Consider the following 22,653-nt stretch of genomic DNA (forward strand, 5'->3'; position numbering starts at 1 on the left):
GCCAACATTCTGAATCAAATGAGTTTTCGTTTTTGAGTGAACTATCCCTTTAAGCATATATTTAACACTCATCCACGTGCAAACTCTCTCACCCATCTCTGACGCTAACACAGATTCTCACTCTCTTTTTTTTCTTTCGTCCTGCCTCTCAACACTCAGACACGTGCAGGCACCTCCCATCGCTTCTTTCACTCTCTTTCATACACACGCAGTCTTTTTTCTAAAGCCCTGCCTCTCATTCACATTCTCCTACTCGCGTGACTTTGCTAAATGATCTGAACACCCTGTCTCCTTTTTTAGGATCACAATCACACATCTACAACCTACAGTACAACTACACCATCAATTTAAAAAGATGGATCTTCCAGTCAACTTAAAGGGCATTAATAATGGTAAACATGATTTTTTTTCTTGCACTTTTGACGTGAAAAGAGCTAATATATGCTAGTATTTACAATGCAAAGCTCTCGCCCCAGTCCACCCAGACATAATGGTGTGGGTCATTTAGAAACAATGTTTATGGCGTTAAAAACACAAGCACATTAACACACCATATGACCACCTATGTTTAAGCATCAATGCCAATATAGCACAACGATATGGTTCGGTAAGTAAAAATCTCATTCATTTTCTCTACAAAAGCCTATAATTCTGTAGAAGCCAGAAGTCAGTGTTTTTTTGTTTTTTTTAAATTGTGTTTATTGTCAAAATCCTAATAAAATTGTGTTGTTACCTTGGAATCACGGAATAACACAAGACGCGTCTCTCGTATTGTTTTGAATGGGAGAAAGTCCCGCCTTCTAAATAAGAGCCAATCGCCGATTGGTAAAGTCATCGCGTTACTGCAGCGGCCGTTAGAAACTCCGGTTCCTATAGAAACAGTCAGACTCGCACCTCCAAAATGAGGCACAGGAGACGAGCATTTAGGACTGCGCATGCGCATTAGCTTGATCCAGCCTGAAAAAAACAGTTTTTTTGTCATGATTCGAGCGCTTAGAAACAAAGTGTATGAGAGAGTTGCTGTCAGATTTCATTGGTGATTTCAAATATGAAATTTAATCGAAAGCTTGGCAAACAGCTTTGGAGAATTTGATGTTTCCCCATTCAAAGAGATAGGAGCTGCACTTGAATGCCCGAGAGGCGTTTCAAAGATGGCCGCCGAGTGAAATGACTTGTCTTAAAGGGACTTTGATGAGATTCACTCCCATGGAGTGTTGTGACTGAGGTAATCAAATCAGTCTCTCTACACTCTCAATTTACTTTTATTTTTGTATATATTTGAACATTTTGTTGCACATTTCTAAAATATTGTATTTAACAATTTTAGGCAATGACTTGCAGTTCAGTCAATGAATTTATGTTAGCATTTTTGTTGATTCTATTAGGCCTACATCATTTGAAAAGATTCATAGGACGAGTAGTTTGTTTATAATCAATGATTTTATATGTTAGCGTTTTTGTTGGTTCTGTTACATCATTTAAAAAAGATTCATAGGATGATTAATTTGTTCATAATGACTTGTAGTCAATTATTTTATACACTAAAAAAAATCTGTAAAAAAACGAAACAAATTTACTCAGTAAAATACCGTTTTCCATTGAAACAGTAATATACCATAAAAACAATGCATTCTGGGTAATATTTGTCATTTTAAGAAAAGAGGCCTATAGGCTACTTTCTCAAAAACGACAAATAATATTACCCAGAATGCATTGTAATATACAGAAGTAATATACTGTACAAACAATGCATTCTGGGTAATATTTGTTGTTTTCGAGAAAGTAATCTTAGACTACTTTCTCAAAAATGACAAATATTACCCAGAATGCATTGTTTTTACGGTATATTACTGTTTTAAATATTACTGTTTTAATGGAAAACAGTATTTTACTGTGTAAATTTGTTTAGTTTTTTTACATTTATTTTTTAGTGTATGTTAGCGTTTTTGTTGATTTTATAACATTATTCAAAAAGATTGATAGGACGGGTCGTTAATTTGTTCATAATGACTTATAGTCAGTGATTTTATGTGTTAGTGGTTTTGTTGATTCTATTACAACATTCAAAGTGATTCATGGGATGAGTAGTTCATTTGTTCATAATGATTTATAATGAATCATTTTAGCTTTTTTGTTGATTTTATAACACAATTAGAAAAGATTGAGTAGTTATTTGTTCATAATAACCAATAGATTTTATGTTAGGGTTTTTTATTTTCTTACATAATTCAAAAAGATTCATAGGATGAGCACACTGTAAAAAATTATTTTTATGATTTGTTATCACAACATTTTTTCTTTTGTCAAATCAACTTAGATAATTAATGTGGTTCAGTTAACATAATATTTTGAGTTTCTGTTGATTAAACCAATCGGCTTCATTGTATTAACTCAATTTTTTTTTATTTAAATGAACTCAAAATTTTAAGGCAACCAGGTAACTTACTTTAAGTTAAACCAACCAATTCTTTGTAACAGTGTAGTTAATTTGTTCATAATGACTTACAGTCAGTAATTTGATGTTAGCGTTTTTTTGTTTTTTTAATTTCTTACATCATTCAAAAAGATTCATGGGACGAGTATTTAAGTTGTTCATAATGACTTATAGTCAATGATTTTATGTTAGCTTTTTTGTTGATTCTATTACATAAGTTCGAAAAGATTCATAGGATTTGTTAATTTGTTCATAATGACTTATAGTCAATAATTTTATATGTTAGTGGTTTTGTTGATTCTCTTCTTCAAAAAGATTCATAGGATGAGTAGTTCATTAGCTCAGTTAATCTGTTAATATGTTATCTCACTCAGAATCGGATGTTGTAATATGATTCATTTTATTTAGAGTTAACTGTTGTGATTCAGAGCTGATTAGGATGAATTCAAAGATTTTTTTGCGCTGTGTGTGTGTGAAATGTTAAGAAAATGAATGGGAACGATACCAGAACCAGAACCTCTGAAAAAGTGGGTGGTCACCTTTGCAATAAATAGTATAATGATACATCTGTAACAAAGTCCAAAGATGGACATCTTGTGACAACAAAGCACTAATCTCTATGGATGACCCAAATAAGCCGCCCTGTGACCACCAGAACAAAGCTTTAACTTGCAGATGAGTCACAGTTGCTTCCGGTCTTAGTGCCTCAGCGCAGATCTACTGTAGTACCTACTTTGACCATGTTGACCCTAGCGAGCTAATCAGATTAACTGTTATGTGATATTCTCAGTTGTTTAGATCTCCACTAGTCTAACCTGCATCCTGTTTGTGTGTTGTGTCTGCGTACGTTTAAGGACTTAAGGATTTGTGTATTCTGGAATTGTATGGCAAATCTTGATGGACCTGTTCTAGTAGACTACCCTCTTTAAATTTATGAAAGTGTTGTTTAAAAGGGCCATATCATTAGAAATCAAGTTTTTCTTAATATTTTGGACTAAAAGAACTCAATATAAAAGTCCCTCCCTGAAACGAAGTTGCAAAAACGGTTCTGAATTAACAGCGGATAACCGGCCGTGAACGTCAATGACGCCTATTCAGTGTTAAGAAACTTGACTCACAGCCATGAAACCCACAGTAAGCTCAGCAAAGCACTGATTCTCATTTCACATGCAAAGAGGGAATTTACATAGAAGTCTTAAAGGCATGGCAGAAAAAAGCAGCCTATTTGTAGGGTCAAAGAGAGGGTGGAAAATTGCCAAGAAAAGCTAAATCATGACTGTTTTTTGCTTAATTGTAAATGGATCTTATTGTGAAAAAAATTATATAAAAAAATGCATGATATGACTCCTGACTTTGGACAAATCATGGTTTGTGAGGGGTTTTTGAGGGGAAAAAAATGCATTAAAGTATTGTAATGGTTGAGAATCCATTAGCAATCCTTTCTTCTCAACCTACTACTCCCTTTAGAGCAATTAGGCTTTCCTCGAAATGATCTGTTCTTGTTTTCTTCTCCTTAGGTCACATAGCGAACTCCAAGGAATGATCCATTCAGGGTAAACATTTTCAGGTATGGTTAAAAATATAGAATCCACCATCTCTTCAACAAACACAATAGTACAAGTTTAATATGAATGTTTTTTTTTTCTATTTTCTATTTTTACAAAATCATGTGACTTTTCATCAATTTGACATTTTGCATGTGGTCCCAATTTTTTACATTACACATACATTAAAATTTCAAGCTTCAAATGTTTTCTTCTAATGTTTAAATAGTAATATATATTAAACAAAACAAACAACAACAAAAAATCATTAATTTAAAGTAAACACCATTTTATTGTGTATCTATTTGGTTACTGATTAGCTAAATAGCTGTTTGGCTATTAGTTAATATTATCTTGCACAGCAAGGTCTTGATGTCAGTGGAAAATGTTTAACATTTTGAATAACGTGAACCAATAATTTATTTACAATAAAGAACAGGAACATGCACTAAGAAATAATGGGGTCAATTCTGAGTTAATGTCAGAGTTGTTACTGTCAACTAAAACTAAAACAATTAAAAATCATTTTCATGAAATAAAACTGTAAAGTAAAATATAAATCCAAGGTGAAATAAAATGTTGATGAAGTACTAAATTTACTAAAACTGAAATAATAAATATAAAATAAATATAAATATTAAAAATAATAAAAGTAATGAAAGGGCATAACAAAATTACATAAACTGAAAAATAAACTGATCTATATAATTCAAAATATTAATAAATACTGTAATAGTATATAAATAAAGCTAAAATAACACTAGTTCATTTAGAATTTAACATGTTAAATTTATATATTTTTTCTTAAGAGTTTGAAAATGAGGTAATAATAAATACCTTTAGAACATGAACATGGGTTATTTAACATTTCTACTTGAGCTTTATTTCATTGGTTGCTGCTAGAGCTCTGTGTACTGTACTGTATATGCATGTATATGTGTGTTGTCAGGGGCAGTGCTAAGCTGTAGTGATAGCATTGCTGAGAATATAATGAGGTCAGTGGGATTTGTGGGGTGAGTGACGCTCTTAATATAGCACATGCATACCTATGCACGTTTGTATGTACGCCAACATATGTAGGTGCCATCAATGGGCAGGCTCAAGCTTATAAACTCACATATGTGCTTACACACACATTTCCTAACATGTATGTGCAGGTCACATGGATTCACACCGCGCGTGTCCGCAACGTGTGAGGCAATAAGCTATTGTGAGTTTGTGAGGGGTTGGGACTGTTTGAAATGGAGAGAGTGATAAAAAAAATAAATAGGCAAACTGGCTTAGTTCCAATTCTGCCTGCCTGGTCTATCTCCGGCAAGTCTCCAGCACTCTTGGCGTAATGCGTAATCTCTGATTTTCTGTGTCTCTCTCGCTGGTTTCTCTTCCTGAACCCTATCTCGATCTCCTTTTTCTTCTGCCGACCTATGAGTCACCTTAACAACCTGAACTAGACCAGTGATTCCCATCCAGGGGCGTGCAACGCACCCACAGGGTTCTTGGAAAGATTTTGATTTAGCTTTAGCTTTTTTTTAGCTAAATTTTTTTTTTAAAGAGACTTAAAGTGATAGTACACCTAGAAAGGAAAAAACTGTCATTGTTTACTCGTCCTCATGTCGTTCCAAACTGGTATTACTGTGGAACACAAAAAAAGAGATATTTTGTAGATGTGCTAGTCGCTGTTTTCCATGCAGTTACAATGAATGGGGAACACAAAAGCACTATAAAAGTATTAAACGTGGTCAGTGTGCCCTGTGCGCTATATTTCAACCAAGTGTGCCACACAAGTCCTGAAAAGTAATGCCAAAACATTTTGATCGCCCTCAGGTGGCTGGTCCCCTTATTATCTTATATAATCTTATGGGACGTGAGACAAAGCTGCAGCTCCCGCGCCCTTTCCAGAAGAGGGCGGAGCTTTAACAGCTCACGCTTCAGTTGCTCAACAACAACAAAGCTGGAGAATCTCACGCAGCCAAAATGAGGATTGTCAGTAATGGTGTTCAGCCTTACATTGTTCAAACCGAACACTGATGGAGAGACTCAGGAAGAAGTTACAACTTTTAGAAAGCATCTGGACGTTTCTGAACGGTTAGTGGATAAATTTATGTAGTTGCTGTGGAGTTGATTCAACTCATCGACTAGCATGTGCCGTCATGTTAATCTTTTGTGCAAATACAGCGTTGAATTACGTTAACAACACTCTGCTACAACCGATTCTGGGGGAGTGTGGGTGGGGCCTGGATACCACGCCTCCACTTCTCGCTCACTACTGCGCAGACTTGGGTCCCGAGTTCACTACTGCGCTGATTCGGAACCTGGCATATTGGGACATCAGTGCCATATTCGGACATTGGCGGCTTCAGTTTTTTACAATGGAAGAGCGTGAAGGTACATCATCCATCTTTTTTTTACAGTCTATAGCCCTGTTTACACTAGTGCGTACTTTTTCATTTTAAAACGCATAACTTTTGGTACAGTTATGCCTGTCGTTTACACTACTTGCGTTTCAGTGTAAATGGACCAAAACAGAGACTTTTGAAAACGATGGCGTGGCTGCCAACATTCGCTCTGCATATCCTTGACGACCGTGTAAACAATAACATGGAGAATAAACTGCAATCTTTTCTGGCATTGTTGTCATTTTTAGCAGCCATTGTGTAGTTAAACTGAATTTTTTTTAATACTGCAGCTACCTACATGCTCAAGAGGCAACTGTTTACACTTGTATGCACATGCCCAGTGTGCATGAACGGTCATGTGACATGCGTTTTCGGCCGTGTAGTGTAGATGGAGATCGTTTCCGAAATGCTGTGGAAATGCCATTGTGGACGAGGATCGTTTTCATTTTACAACGCCGCTTTAAAACAAAAACGCACTTGTGCAAACGGGCCTATGATTTAAACTCTTCTGAAGTCATTTGATAGCTTAATGTGAGAAATTTAAATTGTTATTCAATAAATATCTTTCCTTCCTGTGAGTTGTAAACTGCTGCAGCTGAGTTGAACATGAACTGAATCAGTCCAATTTGTCAACAAATCATTCAGACCCATTTTGTGTACCAAATCTGATTCAATAAGAGACTTGAGTAAAAAAAAAAAAGGTTCTTTCATGAATCTTACGTTGTTTTTAAAATGAGGTAAATTATGTAAATGACTACATTTTCACTTTTTAAACTATTATTTTATTATTAGTTATGCTTATTAATATTTTGAATTGGCTTCTGTTTTTATATTTTCAGTTTTAGTTTACATTTTTGTAATTTTATGCACTTTTCTCATTTCTCATTCAGCTTATTTTATTTCAGTTAGTTGCCATTGCAACTATGTAAGTTGATCCATGTTTAAGTTTTTCATCTAATATTAATATTATATTTTATTTCAGCTTTATCTGAATTAAAGAAAATATTTATTAGTTTTAGTCTTAGTTAACAGTAACAGCACCGTTTTGGATATTCCTTCAATATTAGGGTTACCAATTACAATCTTTTTTTTTTTTCTTTCTCCCCATTCACAGGAAATTCAGTATCATGTTAGTTCATTGGAACACATTTCTGTTTTGGTGTCAGTGAAAGAGCATTTGTTCTGATGAGACTGTGGTGCTACCTAAGACAACAAAGGTTGGAAAACACTGCTCTAGACAACATCAACAAACAGACACGGCAGACAACGAGGTGAAAAATGCTTCCGTTTTTCAATTAGCATTCAATATTCAACTAAACTGTATGCGGTTATTAAAAAAACACACATGCACGCACGCACGCACAGACACACACACACAGAGACACGCCTTAACAGCATCAGGCAATTTATGACTATGGCATTCCACATGTCCATGTTATTGATTGTGCCACTGTTGCTCTGCATCAATAAAGACATCAGTCAGTCTGCTGATACACCCAGAATCTACATGACTCTCATTAAGTGAATCCGGACTTATGTATTCTCTCTCCTCGCTGACACCGACACAAATCATTCACGTTTCCTTAGCAACCACACCACATAGCGGCACCAGCAAGGCCTATTTAACAGGTCCCAAGCAACCGCTAGAAATATGGCTTTGCGTTTGGATGCTGTGTAAAGAAAGCAAGAGGATACATGTTGTAGAACGATACACTAATGTCAATAAACACTTGCGTAGTCCAAGCAGATGATTGTTTGAGTGTACGTGCTAATGCTAAGGGACAAGCTGTGCACTTTAAGACTCCATTAATTCAAGAAGAGTTTTGGTTACTTTTAGTCCATGTCTGCTAGGTCTGAAGCCATATTTTGGCTAGCGTACGCCAAATTAAGTTGACAAAATTAGATTTTAGCACATATACACGTTTCATGTTTACAGTGTTTCTCTACCAGGAAAACGGGATGAAAATATTGATGACTTATCCACAGATTTTGTCCAATCAAATGCTTTCTACATTGAGAATGACACTTCCACTTAAGCTTAACGTATATTTTGGTTTACCCTAGCCTACGCGCAGTGTGCGTGACATAAACTTAACCAAACTGCCCAAATACTTTCTGTTTCAATAAGAAATATGTCAATGCATATGATTTTGTTACATCATGACCATGAACCCAAGTACTTGGTAGTCTAAGTGAGTCATCAGCATTTTTGGTCCATTCGAAAAATGTGCTTAAGGCTAATTTTGTCAACTATAGGACTTTTCACACTTGAAATAGTTAACCCTGGGTTATTCTAAACCCCAGGTAAACAGAATCCTGGGTTATCTTGCTTCATGTTTCACACTGCTCATAATTTACCTGGGGTTAACAATTAATCCTGGGTATTCATAAGCTGCCGTTTCACACTGTACATTCCTAAACCCTGGGTTAATGTTCTTATTTGCATATTTGCGGTGTCAGTGTCATTGATTGGATGAACGCAGCATGCCACCTGTTTACATAAAAGCTCTAGCATTGCGCATCCTCGTATTGCCGACTGTACTATCGAGTTTATACTGAATGGACATTTCGGACTTTAAAGGTAAGAATGAAACAGTCTCTTCTTCACTCAAATTGTCGCATTTTCTCTCAGCATTTGATTGTTTATATACAATGCGAGGTGCTTCCATGACTGTCCAAAGCACCTGAATATGAGGCACGCGATTGGTTGTCTGTTGTTAAGCATCTAGCTGTAACATTCTAACACCGTATTGTTTCACACTGTACAAGTTCGGCACCCCAATGCGGGGTTAACACCGCAAAAGCAGGGTTTCGTAACACCGGGTCAAAAGTGGTGCTAACCCCACTTCTAAATTACAAGTGTGAAACTTTCTTTTACCTGGGGTTAAAAGAGGTGCTTAGAACGAAGATAACCCGGGGTTAAGCGCAGTGTGAAAAGTACATTAGCATATGATTGCACAAACATTTGTGTAGTGCAAACCGTGCTTGTCAAGTTGATCTTTTAAAATAGTTTAAATCGTTTTCACCCAAAAATGAGGATATTGCTTTGGTTTGCTTTGAGAATGTATGTTAGCATTAGGTCGGCTGAGTGCTTTTTGAGGTCAACAAGCAGCAAGCAAAGACATTCAAGACCCTGCGTCTTACCTTGAGAGCGCAATCTCTGCCTTCTGCTTTGCAATGTCAGCGGCCTTGTCTGCTGCTTCGACCGCTCTGTCCACTTTCTCGCGGATCTTGCTGGCACGTAGCGGGATGAGGTTTTTGCGTTTGCCACTGACAAGCACGTTCTGTTTGTATTTGCCCTCCTCTTTGGTGCCATCGGGAAAGGTGGTGCATCCGTAGCCATGCCTCTTGTTGCCCAACCACTCGCCCTGGTAGTGCAGTCCGTCCGAACGCCGGCTCACCCCACAGCCCGTCCTCTTGTCATTCTTCCATTCGCCGGCGTAACTCTCGGTGGTAGTGGCGTCTACGTCGTCCTCGCCCACCGGCAGCTCGCCCTCCCCTTCCCCAAGGCTGATGGTTGAGTTGATGTCGGATGCAGCGGAGCTCACTGTACTCATTCCAGCCTCACTGCGGAAGGAACTCTGCTTGCTTCGTTGGCTGGCTAATGAGCTCTTGGACTCAGATTTTCGCAGCTTGAGGCCACTCAGGAGTGAGCGACGGAACAGGCCCTTCTTTTTGTTCTTCAACAGCTCTGACTCACTGTGTGCCATCAGAACGAAGCCTCCACGGGACACGGCCGGGCTGCCCGCTGCTAGGACGCCTCCGCCCCCCACGCCAGCCACAGGCGCCCGATCGCCAGTCAGCAGAGCTGTGCCATTGCTGTGCTCGGAGCGTAGAGAGTTTATGGAGGTACGCAGAGGTGAACGGATGACGGCCGCCATGCCGTACGGAACGCTCTGCCGTACGCCATATCCATGCCGCATGCCTCCCACCCATTGGCCCTGGTATGTACCTGCACGAAAAGACAGGAGGTAAGAGACAAGTGTAGACATGTACATAATGAATCAACAATTTAATTCAGAATGAAGATAGCTGTCTGTTGCAGGATTTTGCAGAACTGCAGCAGATGTAAAACCCAGGGTTTCCCTGCTGAGTCTGCTGCCCTTAGGTTTCTCCAGTTTGGAGAGTTGCCTCATGTTTTCAGCTCTGGTAGTCTTCACAATTGCCCTGTGACTATGCTGGGAAAAGCATCATATAAAGAAAATAGATTGAAAAGGCTGCCTTTCATCAGTGGTAACAGAGATGAATTCTGGTCCAAGAAATCAGTCTTCTCTAAGGGTTCGGGTGACTAGAAAAAGCTCCTAAACTGCTAGTTGCGCAATAGTGTCATGCTTTTGTCAAACTCAACCATTCAACCCTGCTACCCTCATATTCAAAATGATTTATTTTTGTTTTATATATTTTATATTTATTATCTTAATGTTAGAACATTACAAAATCGTATACATTAAAGGATTATTTCACTTCCAAATGAAAATTACCCAAAGCTTTACTCACCCTCAAGTCATCCTAGGTGTATATGACTTTCTTCTTTCTGATGAACACAATCGTAGAAATATTAATAAATATCCTGACGCATCCAAGCTTTATAATGGCAGTATGTGTTACCAAACGAGTATGAGCCGAAGAAAACATATAAACATATTCCACATGGCTCCGGAGGGTCAATAATGGCCTTCTGAAGCAAAGCGATGCGTTTGTGTAAAAACAAAAAAAACAAATCCATATTTAAGTTATGAAGTAAAATATCTAGCTTCTGCCACACCGCCTTCCGTATTCTTCAAAAAGCTTATGCTGTACGTCCTACACCTTCCCTGTTCAAATTACGGAAAAAACTGAACTGGCGTCGCGTCAGTTTCGTAAGTTGAATAGGGAAGGCATAGGATGTACAGCGTAAGCATTTTGAAGAATACGGAAGACAGTCTGGCAGAAGCTAGATATTTTACTTCATAACTTGTTAAATATGGATTTTTTTTTTTTTCCCACAAATGCATCGCTTCGCTTCAGAAGGCCTTTATTAACCCTCCACGGTCGTGTGGAATATGTTTATGATGGATGGATGTGGATGGAGACACTTTCTTCAGCTCATACTCGTTTGGTAACGCTTACTGCCATTATAAAGCTCAGATGAGTCAGGATATTTAATAATATTTCTACGATTGTGTTCATCAGAAAGAAGAAAGTCATATACACCTAGGATGGATTGAGGGTGAGTAAAGCTTGGGGTAATTTTCATTTGAAAATGAACTAATCCTTTAACAACATTCCAATCAACCAATCAGATTTTAGAGACAAGTTTACAGTTTGTCAAGTTTAGGCTTACTACCAGGGTTAGCTGCTTCTACATCAGTGTAATTCACCTATCCTTTCCCTCTGATTTTAGGGATAACTTATGGGTAGGGTTAGGTTTATGGGTAGGAATATGGATAGGACAAATTTCGGACAGTAATGTTGTTCTAGAATCAACAAAATATGTTGATCCAGGAGCTTACTTGGCAAAATCATGGTGACCAAGATAATACTGTAGTTCACATCTCTGTAATATGTTTGTGCCTTTTGAGTAACTTAATACAGTTGGGAGAGTTGTAGTGCATGTTCTCCAGGCACAAACGGTAATAATCCTCGTGAGCTCAATAAAATGCTTCTCTCATTGCTTTTGTGCCGCGCAATAAGGGTGAGTAACAACTAAATAAAAAAAATTGAAATGTAGCAGGGCAGTGCATAAAAATGATGTGTAAAAGGTGCCTCATACTTCAATATACCAATTGCGTGTTTAAATAGAGTGCAAGTATTGTATGACCTAAAAGAGTTCATCAGATTTTTGAGAATGTGGATTGTAAACGCTTCTGCTTTTAACACATATTATACTGTACTTATATAAAGAATTACAATTGTCTCATTTCATCTAGGGCACTGATGCACACCATGATTACAGCTGTGATCACTTGTACAATCATCAGCATGACCAACCTCATCAATGGCAAGCACAGGAAGTGCCATAATGGCGAACAGTGGAAGAGTGTTTTTGGCAGCCATGATCTCCAGACCTGGCTCCACTACTTCATTTATTGTGATGGCGCCCCAGAGGACCAAGTGTTCATCTCATCGATCTTAATCTCCATGAAGTATCACAATGTCCATCAATTTAGCCGCCAGCAGTGTTATTTATTGGTGAATGTGCCAACAAAATAATGGAATGTTGTGTTCTGTAAAATTTCCTTTATGGCGCTGGCAGCCTAATCTTTCTGTCAGGAGTCTTGATGGATCACCATCTTGGAACTTTCATTAAGTGACATTGGTAACCAATAAGTTCTCGCAGGTGATAAGAACAGCACTGATAGGCCTAAATCTGAAAATGTTGTCACTGGAAGAAGAAAATAAGATTTAAATCTTTATAGTTGTTGTTTCATTACTAGGGCTGGTGCTAATTGCAACTAATGGCATATATCAATATCTGCAGAGGAAAGCCCTCAAACAAAGTAAATTTAAGACATTATATTGTTGTGGCAGTTGACCAAAACAATATATATATATTTGTTTTTTTTTTTTCATTTCAGCTAAACACTGCGTCTTTTAAAATGTCATGTCATGTAACAAGCAGTGTTGGGGTAATGCAGTAATCAAATTACTGCATCAAGTAACTAGTAAAGTAACACATTTCTTTTAAAGGGGTGGTATAATGCCACTTTTACAAGATGTAAAATAAGTCTCTGATGTTCCCAGAGTGTGTATGTGAAGTTTTAGCTCAAAATACCCTACAGATAATTTTTTTATAGCATGTTAAATTTGTCACTTTTTGAGGGTGAGCAAAAACGCTCCATTTTTGTGTGTGTCCCTTTAAATGCAAATGAGCTGCTGCTCTCAAAAAGGGGCGGAGTTTCAGGAGCTCCTGTTAGCACTTAGCAGAGCCTCACATTACCTCACACAGACTTGCTGAAAATGTCAGAAACTGTTCAGCCTTTTATGTTCAAAACGGAGTCGGACAATGATGAAGAGACTCAAGAAGAAGTAACAATATTTTGAATGCAACAGGACGCTTCTGAATGGTTACTTACTTTTTCAAATAAGTAACGCAAGTTACTTTGTTTTCTCATTTATTGACTGACAGCTCTCCTGTCTCCATGTTGAGGAAAATCGGGAGTGCAGAGGTGTGTGCGCTGTGTAAACATGATGATTATTCTAGACTAGTTCTAGACTAAATGTGAGCATTCATTTACTTGTACTCTACTGTACAGGCGTGAAATTGCATTTCCTTCAGCCTGAGGATTATTCATTTCACTTTCGGTGTGAAAGGACCTTAACATTTGCCAAAAATAGAACTTTTTTGTTGTTATAAAAACAAACAGCCCAGCCCAGATAAATCAAAAGTAATGTAACGCATTACTTTCCATTTTTAGGGAGTAACGCAATATTGTAATGCATTACTTTTAAAAGTAACTTTCCCTCAAAAAATGCATCTTCATATTTCTGCATTTCAGGCATAAATTTGTATTGTGTTAATTTCTTAATAGTTATTCACACTAAATAAATGTATTAAATTGACAGCCCTACTCATTACAGTTTATAAAATAACTGATTTGTAATTTGATGTCACTTTAAGCTAGCAAAATCAACAAATTACGCAAATAGACATTGCTTAAAATATGATTCTGAGATAAGTTCTGTAATCCATATGTCTTGTTTGTCTCTCTCTAGGTTTTCTGATCTTACACTTGTAACCAAAGTTCAGTTACAGAGTTGCTCTCTCCGTGGTGCTGAAATATGGATAACACTCTTTCACACAGACATGTTTAAAGGCAATTTTTTGCAGAATGTCCTGGCTTGATAATGTAAAAGATTAAGGACTGGAACTGTCAAGCTCTGAAAGTGCAAAAAAGTGGCTTGTACAACTTGTGAATTATTATGTTTAAAAAGTATTTAAATGCATTTAAAAAGAGTGTTCAGGATATTCATATAAAAATGTACTTTTTGTTCTCCGCAGAATAAAGTCGTGGGATTTTTGAACGACGCGAGGGTGAGTAAATGATGACACAATTTTTGGGTGTACTATCCCTTTAATAGTTTGCACTCCTCTAGCATTGATCTTTTATACCGGAACGTGTATATTCACGATCCACCTGATCTGTCCTGTACTTTTTCGCGCTCTATGAGATCACCTCTGATGTAACCACTATCCCTACATGCTGATGATTCATCCTGGCCAACATTCTAGAACATGCTGGCACTATTACTGTGGCAGTCACACACACACACAGCTCACTGTGCTACTTCCGTTATCTCACCATCTCTCCCACCTCTTATTCGTTCTCACCCTCTTTTCTTCTCTCCCATCCCTTTTGTCTTTACATTATCAGCTTTCTCATCCTGTTAGCTACATGCATACACATTCAGCCATATGAACGCCCCCATTCCCTCTGCCTGTATTGATCTCTGTGGGTTGGCATGTCAGTGAGGGCTGCTGGATGGCTCAATGGGGCTGGAGCTGTGCTTGGTGGATTTTCCCAGCCCCCCACTTCAATATACATACTTCCTGGCTCACAAACAGCTCTGCCACAGAGCTTCCTCTTTATCAGTATCTATCTATATATCTATCGTTCTATTTATCTATCGTTCTATCCCTCATTCTATCTATCTATCTGTCATTCTGTCCATTGTTTTTGTTTGTTTGTTCGTTCTATCATTTGTTTGTTCATTCTATCGTTTGTTTGTTCATTCTATCGTTTGTTTGTTTGTTTGTTCTATCATTTGTTTGTTAGTTCTATTGTTCATTTGTTCGTTCTATTGTTCATTTGTATGTTCTATTGTTCATTTGTATGTTCTATTGTTCGTTCGTTCGTTCTATCATTCTGTTTACCCATTTGCAGGGGTGGAAAGAGTACTGAAAAAATATACTCAAGTAAAAGTACCATTACTTTTCAAAACATGTAAAGTGAGTAAAGTAAAAATTACCTACTTTAGGTAAAACCTACTTTAGTAAGAGTAAATGAGTAGCTTATTTAAAAGTACTCATGAGTATTGAGTATCATTCTATCTTTCTATCTATCTATCTATCATTCATGCATTTGTCCGTCCGTCCATCTGTCTATCTATCTATCTATCTGTCATCCTATCTATCTATTGTTCTGTCTACCCATTTGCAGGGGTGGAAAGAGTATTGAAAAAATATACTCAAGAAAAAGTACCATTAATTTCCAAAAAATTCAGTGTGAGTAGAAGTAAAAATTACTTGTCCAAAAAAACTCTTGAGTAAAAGAGTAGCTTATTTAAAAGTACTCATAAGTAGTGAGTATCGTTATATCTATCATTCATTTGTCCCTCTGTCTGTCTGTCTGTCTGTCTATCTATCTATTGTTTTATCTGTTGTTCTATCTATCATTCTATCAATTTGTCCATCTGTCTATCTATATATCGATCGGTCTGTCTCTGTCTGTCTGTCTGTGTGTGTCCATCAGAAAACTCAGTAAACCCAACACTCTCAAGGCAATTTGTAACTTTTCCATTTTGGCAAATTGGTGGTGAATTTGTATGATCTCATTCATACTTTTTTGTATTTTTTTACTATTTTCTTACACCTCAACAAGGTTAGGTTTACCCTAGGGTTTGGGGTGCACCTTCATGTGAAACAGTTCATACAAAGTCATACCAAATTGCCAACTCATAAAATAGTTACTTTTTCTCGGGGTGGTAAACCTTTCAAAGATTTGATCATTTTATAAGAATAAGGATATACTTGCAGGCAGAGAGTGTGTGAAAGAGTGAACGCAAGTACTGCAATTGAAGTGAGAACATGAAACTGACACACTGTCACAGGCCTGTACTGTTATCATTCTGATGCTGCATTCCTCCGAGTGGCCGACAGTTGGCCAACATCCGGCTGATGCTTTCTTCATATTGTCGGGCAGCAGCTGCGTGCTCTGTGATATGTAGATCAAACACAGACCTAAAGTGATGGGATTAGCTTAGAAAGTTCCCACACACACTGACACATAGAAAGAGAGGAGGCATCAGTTCACACCTCCCAAACAATCACAGTGTAGTTCTTTCACACAAACACACACACATACACAATCTTTCATTCATTGTCTACTTCACACTTTTGCTCGCTTCAGATTTAACAAAGGTTTTGAGATATCTTCATCATACCAACATTATTGTATCTTTTACAAGACACAAATGAAAGAATCTGATTTCTGTTCTCGTTTTTCACAATTATAAATCTCTACAGACCTGTATAGCAAATGACTTTTTTTTGGATAATCAGTAACTTCATTAGCATCCTTAAAACAAAAGCAAATCTAATAGATAGTGTAATAGATTATAGACGAGAGAGGATTTTTGATTATGATGCATTGGCAGGCCTTCCAGAATAAAGGCTGCCTGACAGTGATGTAAAACTGCTGACGTCCGTAGTGCTCTGATTGATGGGCACAGCGTTAGCACAGACACGAAACTAAGCATCCGACTCGGAGTCTGGCGGTCTGAGGACAAGATCCGCCCACTGGCTGAAATGGTTTTGTACATTACGTCTTCCCGTTTGAGGTATGTGGAGGGGGAACATGTCCTTGATTAGCCTTTGAACTGCTCTGTGTTCCTTGAAGGCCTCAGGCAGAGTCCCAAGCCAAAGTGACTGAAATTAAGATGCAATCTTAACAGAATGTTCAAGATTTAGTGACACTTTACATCAGATGATATTTATGGACTCTGTAATGTTAATTTAATTAAATACAAAAGTATATTACAGTGTGTTTACAAGCAGCTTCACAAAATAATGAAACATTAAGTAGGCTACATGTTGTTCGTATTAAGTTCTTACAGTTAGGCTCATAATTTGCATACTCTTCTTTACACAGATGTTTATATTAAAAGATTAAGTAGCTGCATAAAACATATTTATATAGACAGAATAATAGCTTACTAATTTAGTCTACTCATCATGTTCAAGAGTTTAAATACGATTGTTTTTTTAAATATCGTGTTGAAACCTCATGCATTGTTAACTGTTTTTTTTTGCATCATATATAAGTCACAAATATGAGTCTCGGCACCATATAGCCACTGCAACCATTCCAAACCTACAATACCTGGAGGATTTTTATCAAATCTTCACTATTCAGGACAAACCAGAGACTCAATCAAGGATGCAACACACAATATGGAGAACCAAAGGTATGTAAACTTTGGATAGGATAATTTGTGTAAATTCCGGTATTGTTTTGTCTGGAGAAGTGCAAAATTTTTTCAAAATACTGTTTGCTAACATTCTTCTCTTAAACTGATCCATAACTGAACATTTTTTTCATTATGAAATGGTAACAGGATAAAAATCAACTATTTGCACTGTAAAAAAGTGGACATTTGTTACCCAAATGCAGTTCTTTCGATTTCACACTTTGACGTTCAGAAAATGTTATTGTCGGTTGTAACGAATTGCTAAAGGGTCCCTTATGTACGTTTTCCCAGTGAGGTCAGGCAGGGGAGTGAAAGTGAGATCTCTTGTGGTACAAACACACGCAATCTACCAGTCCTTTGATTCTGCAGGTAGCCATAGGAACTTCTCATTAAAAGAGGCGGCTAAAGAGGTGTTATAAGTAAACGGCATGACAGGTAGGCCTAATGAAGAAAATTTGTTAGATAATCGTTGTACTCTTCTCTTGTATTACTATGATATCGTGGGAAAGCTCCTCTCAGGGAGAGAAAGAGAGATAGAGGGAGAACAGTCACGACACCGGCGCGCTGCTGGCGCTCTCCGTGGTTCTGAAGATAAGAGTGGGTGTATAGCCTGCCTGTTTCAGTTGAGTTTTATATCCTCCTGAGATTCAGCTATTCATTTTTGTCCACTGTAGTGGACATAAGTTGTTTGCTAATATCTCTTAGACCACATATATATCACATGTTTGAAGTGTTTCATATATATCATATAATGGACATCCTGGGCTTTTTTTTTTATATATATATACATATATATTCAATATTATAATGATATAGTATAATTATGTAAAGCTATTTGTAATATAATATAATATGATATGTAAGCAATAAGATACGAGAGGCTGTTGAACACGGAATAAGACGCAACTGACAAATGCTTTGACTAGCGTGATCAGTCACGGGAAAACCCCTTAACTGTTAAAAGGACAAGATATTGCAGCGGACGTTTAAACAGATTTTTTATTATGAACATAGGACTGACCTGAAGGAAAATGCTAAATCTGAATGCAGGTAATAAACTTGCTCAATCGATCTCTTTCTCACAATACTGTTATACATAATACAGTAAGCTTCAATGAACAATATCAATTGAGAACATACAGTTTACGTTGCTAAGAGTGGTTGCTAAGGGTGTTGTGTAGTGATACACAGAACCGTTGGGTGAAGTGGTCATAACCGTGTTATATCGTGAATAAAACACAGCTATTGACCAATCAGAATCAAGGAGAGGAACTAACCATTTTATATAATATAATATAAAGGTGCAATGAGTAAAATTTGGGAGGATCTATTGACAGAAATGCAATATAATATACATAACTATGTTTTCAGTGGTGTATAAAGACCTTACAAAAATGAACCATTATGTTTTTGTTTTTTTTTACCTTAGAATGAGACAATTCTATCTCATACACTGCGGGTCCCCTAACGGGTCCCCAGCCCTAAACGGACAAACTGCTCTACAGATCGCGCTTAGTCACTATGTTGTTCTTCTTCTAAATCGTTCGTGTTTTTAGAGGCAGCTTACATCGTCACTACGTTGAATATGCACGAAGTAGTAGTTAGTAGTCGTCTGGTTTATTAGAAGCAGAGACCGTTCTTTGTTAGAAGTGAGAAGAAATCTCATTGCTTCACTGGCTAATGTACTCTCTCAGACAACGACATCTTTGTCTTGTGTCAGCCAGACGGCCACCGTAGCTTCTCCGAAAGGGAAGGGTGAGCTCCGTTGGTTGCAGTTTGCAACCTCACTGCTAGATGCCGCCAAAATTTACACATTGCACCTTTAATAAACTGACCATAAACCATGCTTAGAAAAGTAATAGGATCATCAAATTTTAAAAGTGAGGTGAAAATTATTCCCATATCACTTGTTTTTGCTGTTTTAAGGCCACACGTTCGATTAAACTGTTTGGTATTTCAACCGTACATCTGGTGTTATCGCACAAATTCATCTGTCACTTGTTAGAAGAAATGATATAAATGACAAAACCTGTGTTTGTTTCTTTGCTGGGTCTCAGGAGGTTAAGATGTTCAGATATCCAATACAACATGTATTCTTTCCATGAGGTAGATCTCAGATCTCTTGCTTTGTGAGATCTAACAAGTCTGTTTGATCAAACCAAGTGTGAATATGCAATATAGAGAGCGGGCGCTCTCTGAGGACGCAGACGTTAGTATTAATCAGAGGAACATCTAATTGAATCACTGCACAGCTGTGAAAACAGCAATACAAATGAAAATGCAGTAGCAAAAAAAAAAAAAAAAGAAAATGTCTTGGATCTGTCATTAGCTTGCTGACTTACTGTATGGGGACTATATGCAGACAACAGTAGCCTTGTATGAGCATGGGACATCCCACATGGGTTATATGGTCCTGTATTGGCTTTCTATGAGTCCTGCAACCCACATGTCAAAACTAATTCGCTTGCGTTTCTGCCGGAGGCCTATGAGATGCATTGTGCAACAGAGCGCGGCACACAGAACGGAAACGGTTAATGCGGAAAGATCAAAGACGCGGAAACATCACAGGACAGATTTAATCACGCGCCTTCCCCCGGGTTGAATTTATAATCGTTTCTTTAACAATGCACGCTGTTCTGTTTCGAGGTTGAATACTTCTTGTTTTTGCCTTTTCATGTGTCGTGATCAGGGACGCGTCTGTCTAAAGAAATAGTGGCGTTGTGGCTTACTTGGCCTAAATATCTCACATACAATACTAATTAGAATTCATGCCAGGAAAAGGCAGACTCCCGCAAAGCAGGCAGAAAGTCTGTTTGGATCGGCTCTTCCATGAATTATTAATCTCTTGTCTTTTTCACAAAGTCAGCAATTGCACCTCAGAGTAATTGTTGCGTGCGTGCGGTTGCGGGCCAGACTCTCGCAGAGTACACATCTGTCGGCCATGCTGATCTCTAGTGGCCTTAAATCCAGGACAGTGCACTTCTTAGAATGAAACAGGTGTTTGTATCCATAGATGGGCTAAAGAGATGATCTCTTATCCGTAACCTACTCTAAGATAAACCATCCACTGGGCATTCATCATAGCTTTGGAAATAATAGGTGCTTCACATGGTGACTCTTCCCTGATGCAAACCACACACTTTTATAGCATTGTCAATCTTACATAAACAATGCCATAAAAGTGTTGTTTATTCAGGCAATGTGTTCTGTATATGGGGCAATGGTATTGCAACAGCGCTCCACAATACAAAATAAAGCTACACTTAAAACCAAATCTCTCTAAGCCTACATAGACTAGCAGGCTGTTATCCGTTTAAGGGGATTTCAGTTTTACTTTTTTTTTTTTTTCAATGTTATGTAGGTGATGTTTTTGAAAAGTGGAATAGTCCCCATTTTAGGATTATGAACAATATAAAATAATTCTGAATGTATTTGAACCACATAACGGATATATATGCTTCCTTTGTTGTCAAGCCAGCTGTAGGTATTTCGATTTGCATTCGAGCAATGCAGAACGGCACTTTTCAGAGGCCAGATTGATCAGCATTTGAGTTTTAGTCCTGCAAGAGTGCTGGGAATTGCTGTATATAAGCCACATAGTGGACATGATGCCACTGTTGGCCTCAAGCAACACAGAGTTCCACATTGATGTATGTAAGTACTTTACTCCCTGACTTCTGAATAATCATTAGGGTTACATCAGAAACTGAAATCAGAGCAGCCGTAAAAGCAAAAATCGTCTATATCCTGTACAATGCTATTCTCTGTAGACAAGTAATCCCTAAGGGGCTGACTGAGGGATAAAACATGACAAGACATGTTATTGGATCAAAGATTAATGCATGTGATGTAACGTTAATAGTTTTGCAATATCACATAAAACTATATATTTACAACAAGCCTAGAAATGTCAGTTTATATTTACGGCAAAGATGTGTTTATAATATTGCATACTATGAGAGTCTCTTCTTTAGCAGTAGAAGCCAATGGAAACTAACTTGCCCTCTTCAAACCTGTCCTCTTTAGTGTGATGGGGGAAATCAGGTCATAATGTGAACAGATGCTTTCGTGTGTGGCAGCTGTAGTGTACTCAGACAGCACTGAAAGCTGATAATGCTACTGTAACCTCTTTGTGGCCCTATTAACATCCTCCTGTATTGTCTCTCCCTTCTTTGGCTCATTTTTTCTTCTCAATCTCTGTCTTCTCTGAATGCTTACTGTGGTTGTGATTAAGTGGCCCAGATTAGTACCAAAGTAAGTAAACACCATTAGCGAGTCAGCCAGCCAATCAGAGTGGCGAGCACTGAGTCTCCAGTGACACGCTGACCTGCTGCCAGAGTCTGTGTGCGTTTCCACAGCAACTTGGTGTAAAAGACTCACAGGCAACACTTCCATAATGCAAGGTGATTGAAAGAATGAAACAAAGAGAGAGGGGTTATGCTGCTCTGAAAATAGATAGACTGTTGATATAAGTATATGCCTTATTCACCAGAATCGACACTTCCTTAAACTTAAAACAGTCAAACGGGCGGGGATTTTACTTCAATATCCTCAGAGAGTGTGAAGATGCATACTTCGATGTTTCTCCACATCTATACGTTCAGCTACCTTTAGATTTATGAGACAAAAACCAATATACGAGTATTTCATAGCCACCTGAGTCTCTATATACACTCCTACTCTGCCTATTTACTTAAAGGGACAGTTCACCCAAATTTGAAAATTCTTTCATTATTTACTCACTCTCAACCTGTTTGACTTTCTTTTTTTTCTGTGGAACACAAAAGAAGATTTTCTTTCAGTGTTTTTTGTCCATACAATGAAAGTCAATATGGTCCAATATAGTTTTGGACCCCAAAAACATTTGAAACAATCTTCAAAATGTATATTGTTGTTTCTACAGAAAAAAGTAAGTATTACAGGTTTGGAATGAAATGAGGGTGAGTAAATAAAGACTGAATTTTAATTTTTGGGTGAGCTATCCCTTTAATAGTTGGCATTCCAATGTTACCTTCCTATCATGTATTCATATTGCACCTTTACTAACAAAGACACTAATGTGATGAAATGGGAGATTTCATTTACAAAAAGGCACAGAAGTGAGGGTTCA

General features: G+C 37.6%; 1 protein-coding gene across 1 annotated transcript in view; it reads right to left on the minus strand.

Annotated features, from left to right (window-relative positions):
• The window catches only part of jph3b (junctophilin 3b), a 41,514-nt gene that overhangs the window by 16,452 nt on the left and 2,409 nt on the right, over positions 1 to 22,653 (minus strand). Inside the window, exon 2 of the mRNA XM_051883380.1 lies at positions 9,519 to 10,326. Coding sequence (XP_051739340.1) covers positions 9,519 to 10,326 — 808 coding nt within the window. The remainder of the gene's footprint in view (positions 1 to 9,518; positions 10,327 to 22,653) is intronic.

The sequence above is a fragment of the Ctenopharyngodon idella genome, chromosome 24 (assembly GCF_019924925.1).
Source record: "Ctenopharyngodon idella isolate HZGC_01 chromosome 24, HZGC01, whole genome shotgun sequence".
NCBI lineage: Eukaryota > Metazoa > Chordata > Actinopteri > Cypriniformes > Xenocyprididae > Ctenopharyngodon > Ctenopharyngodon idella.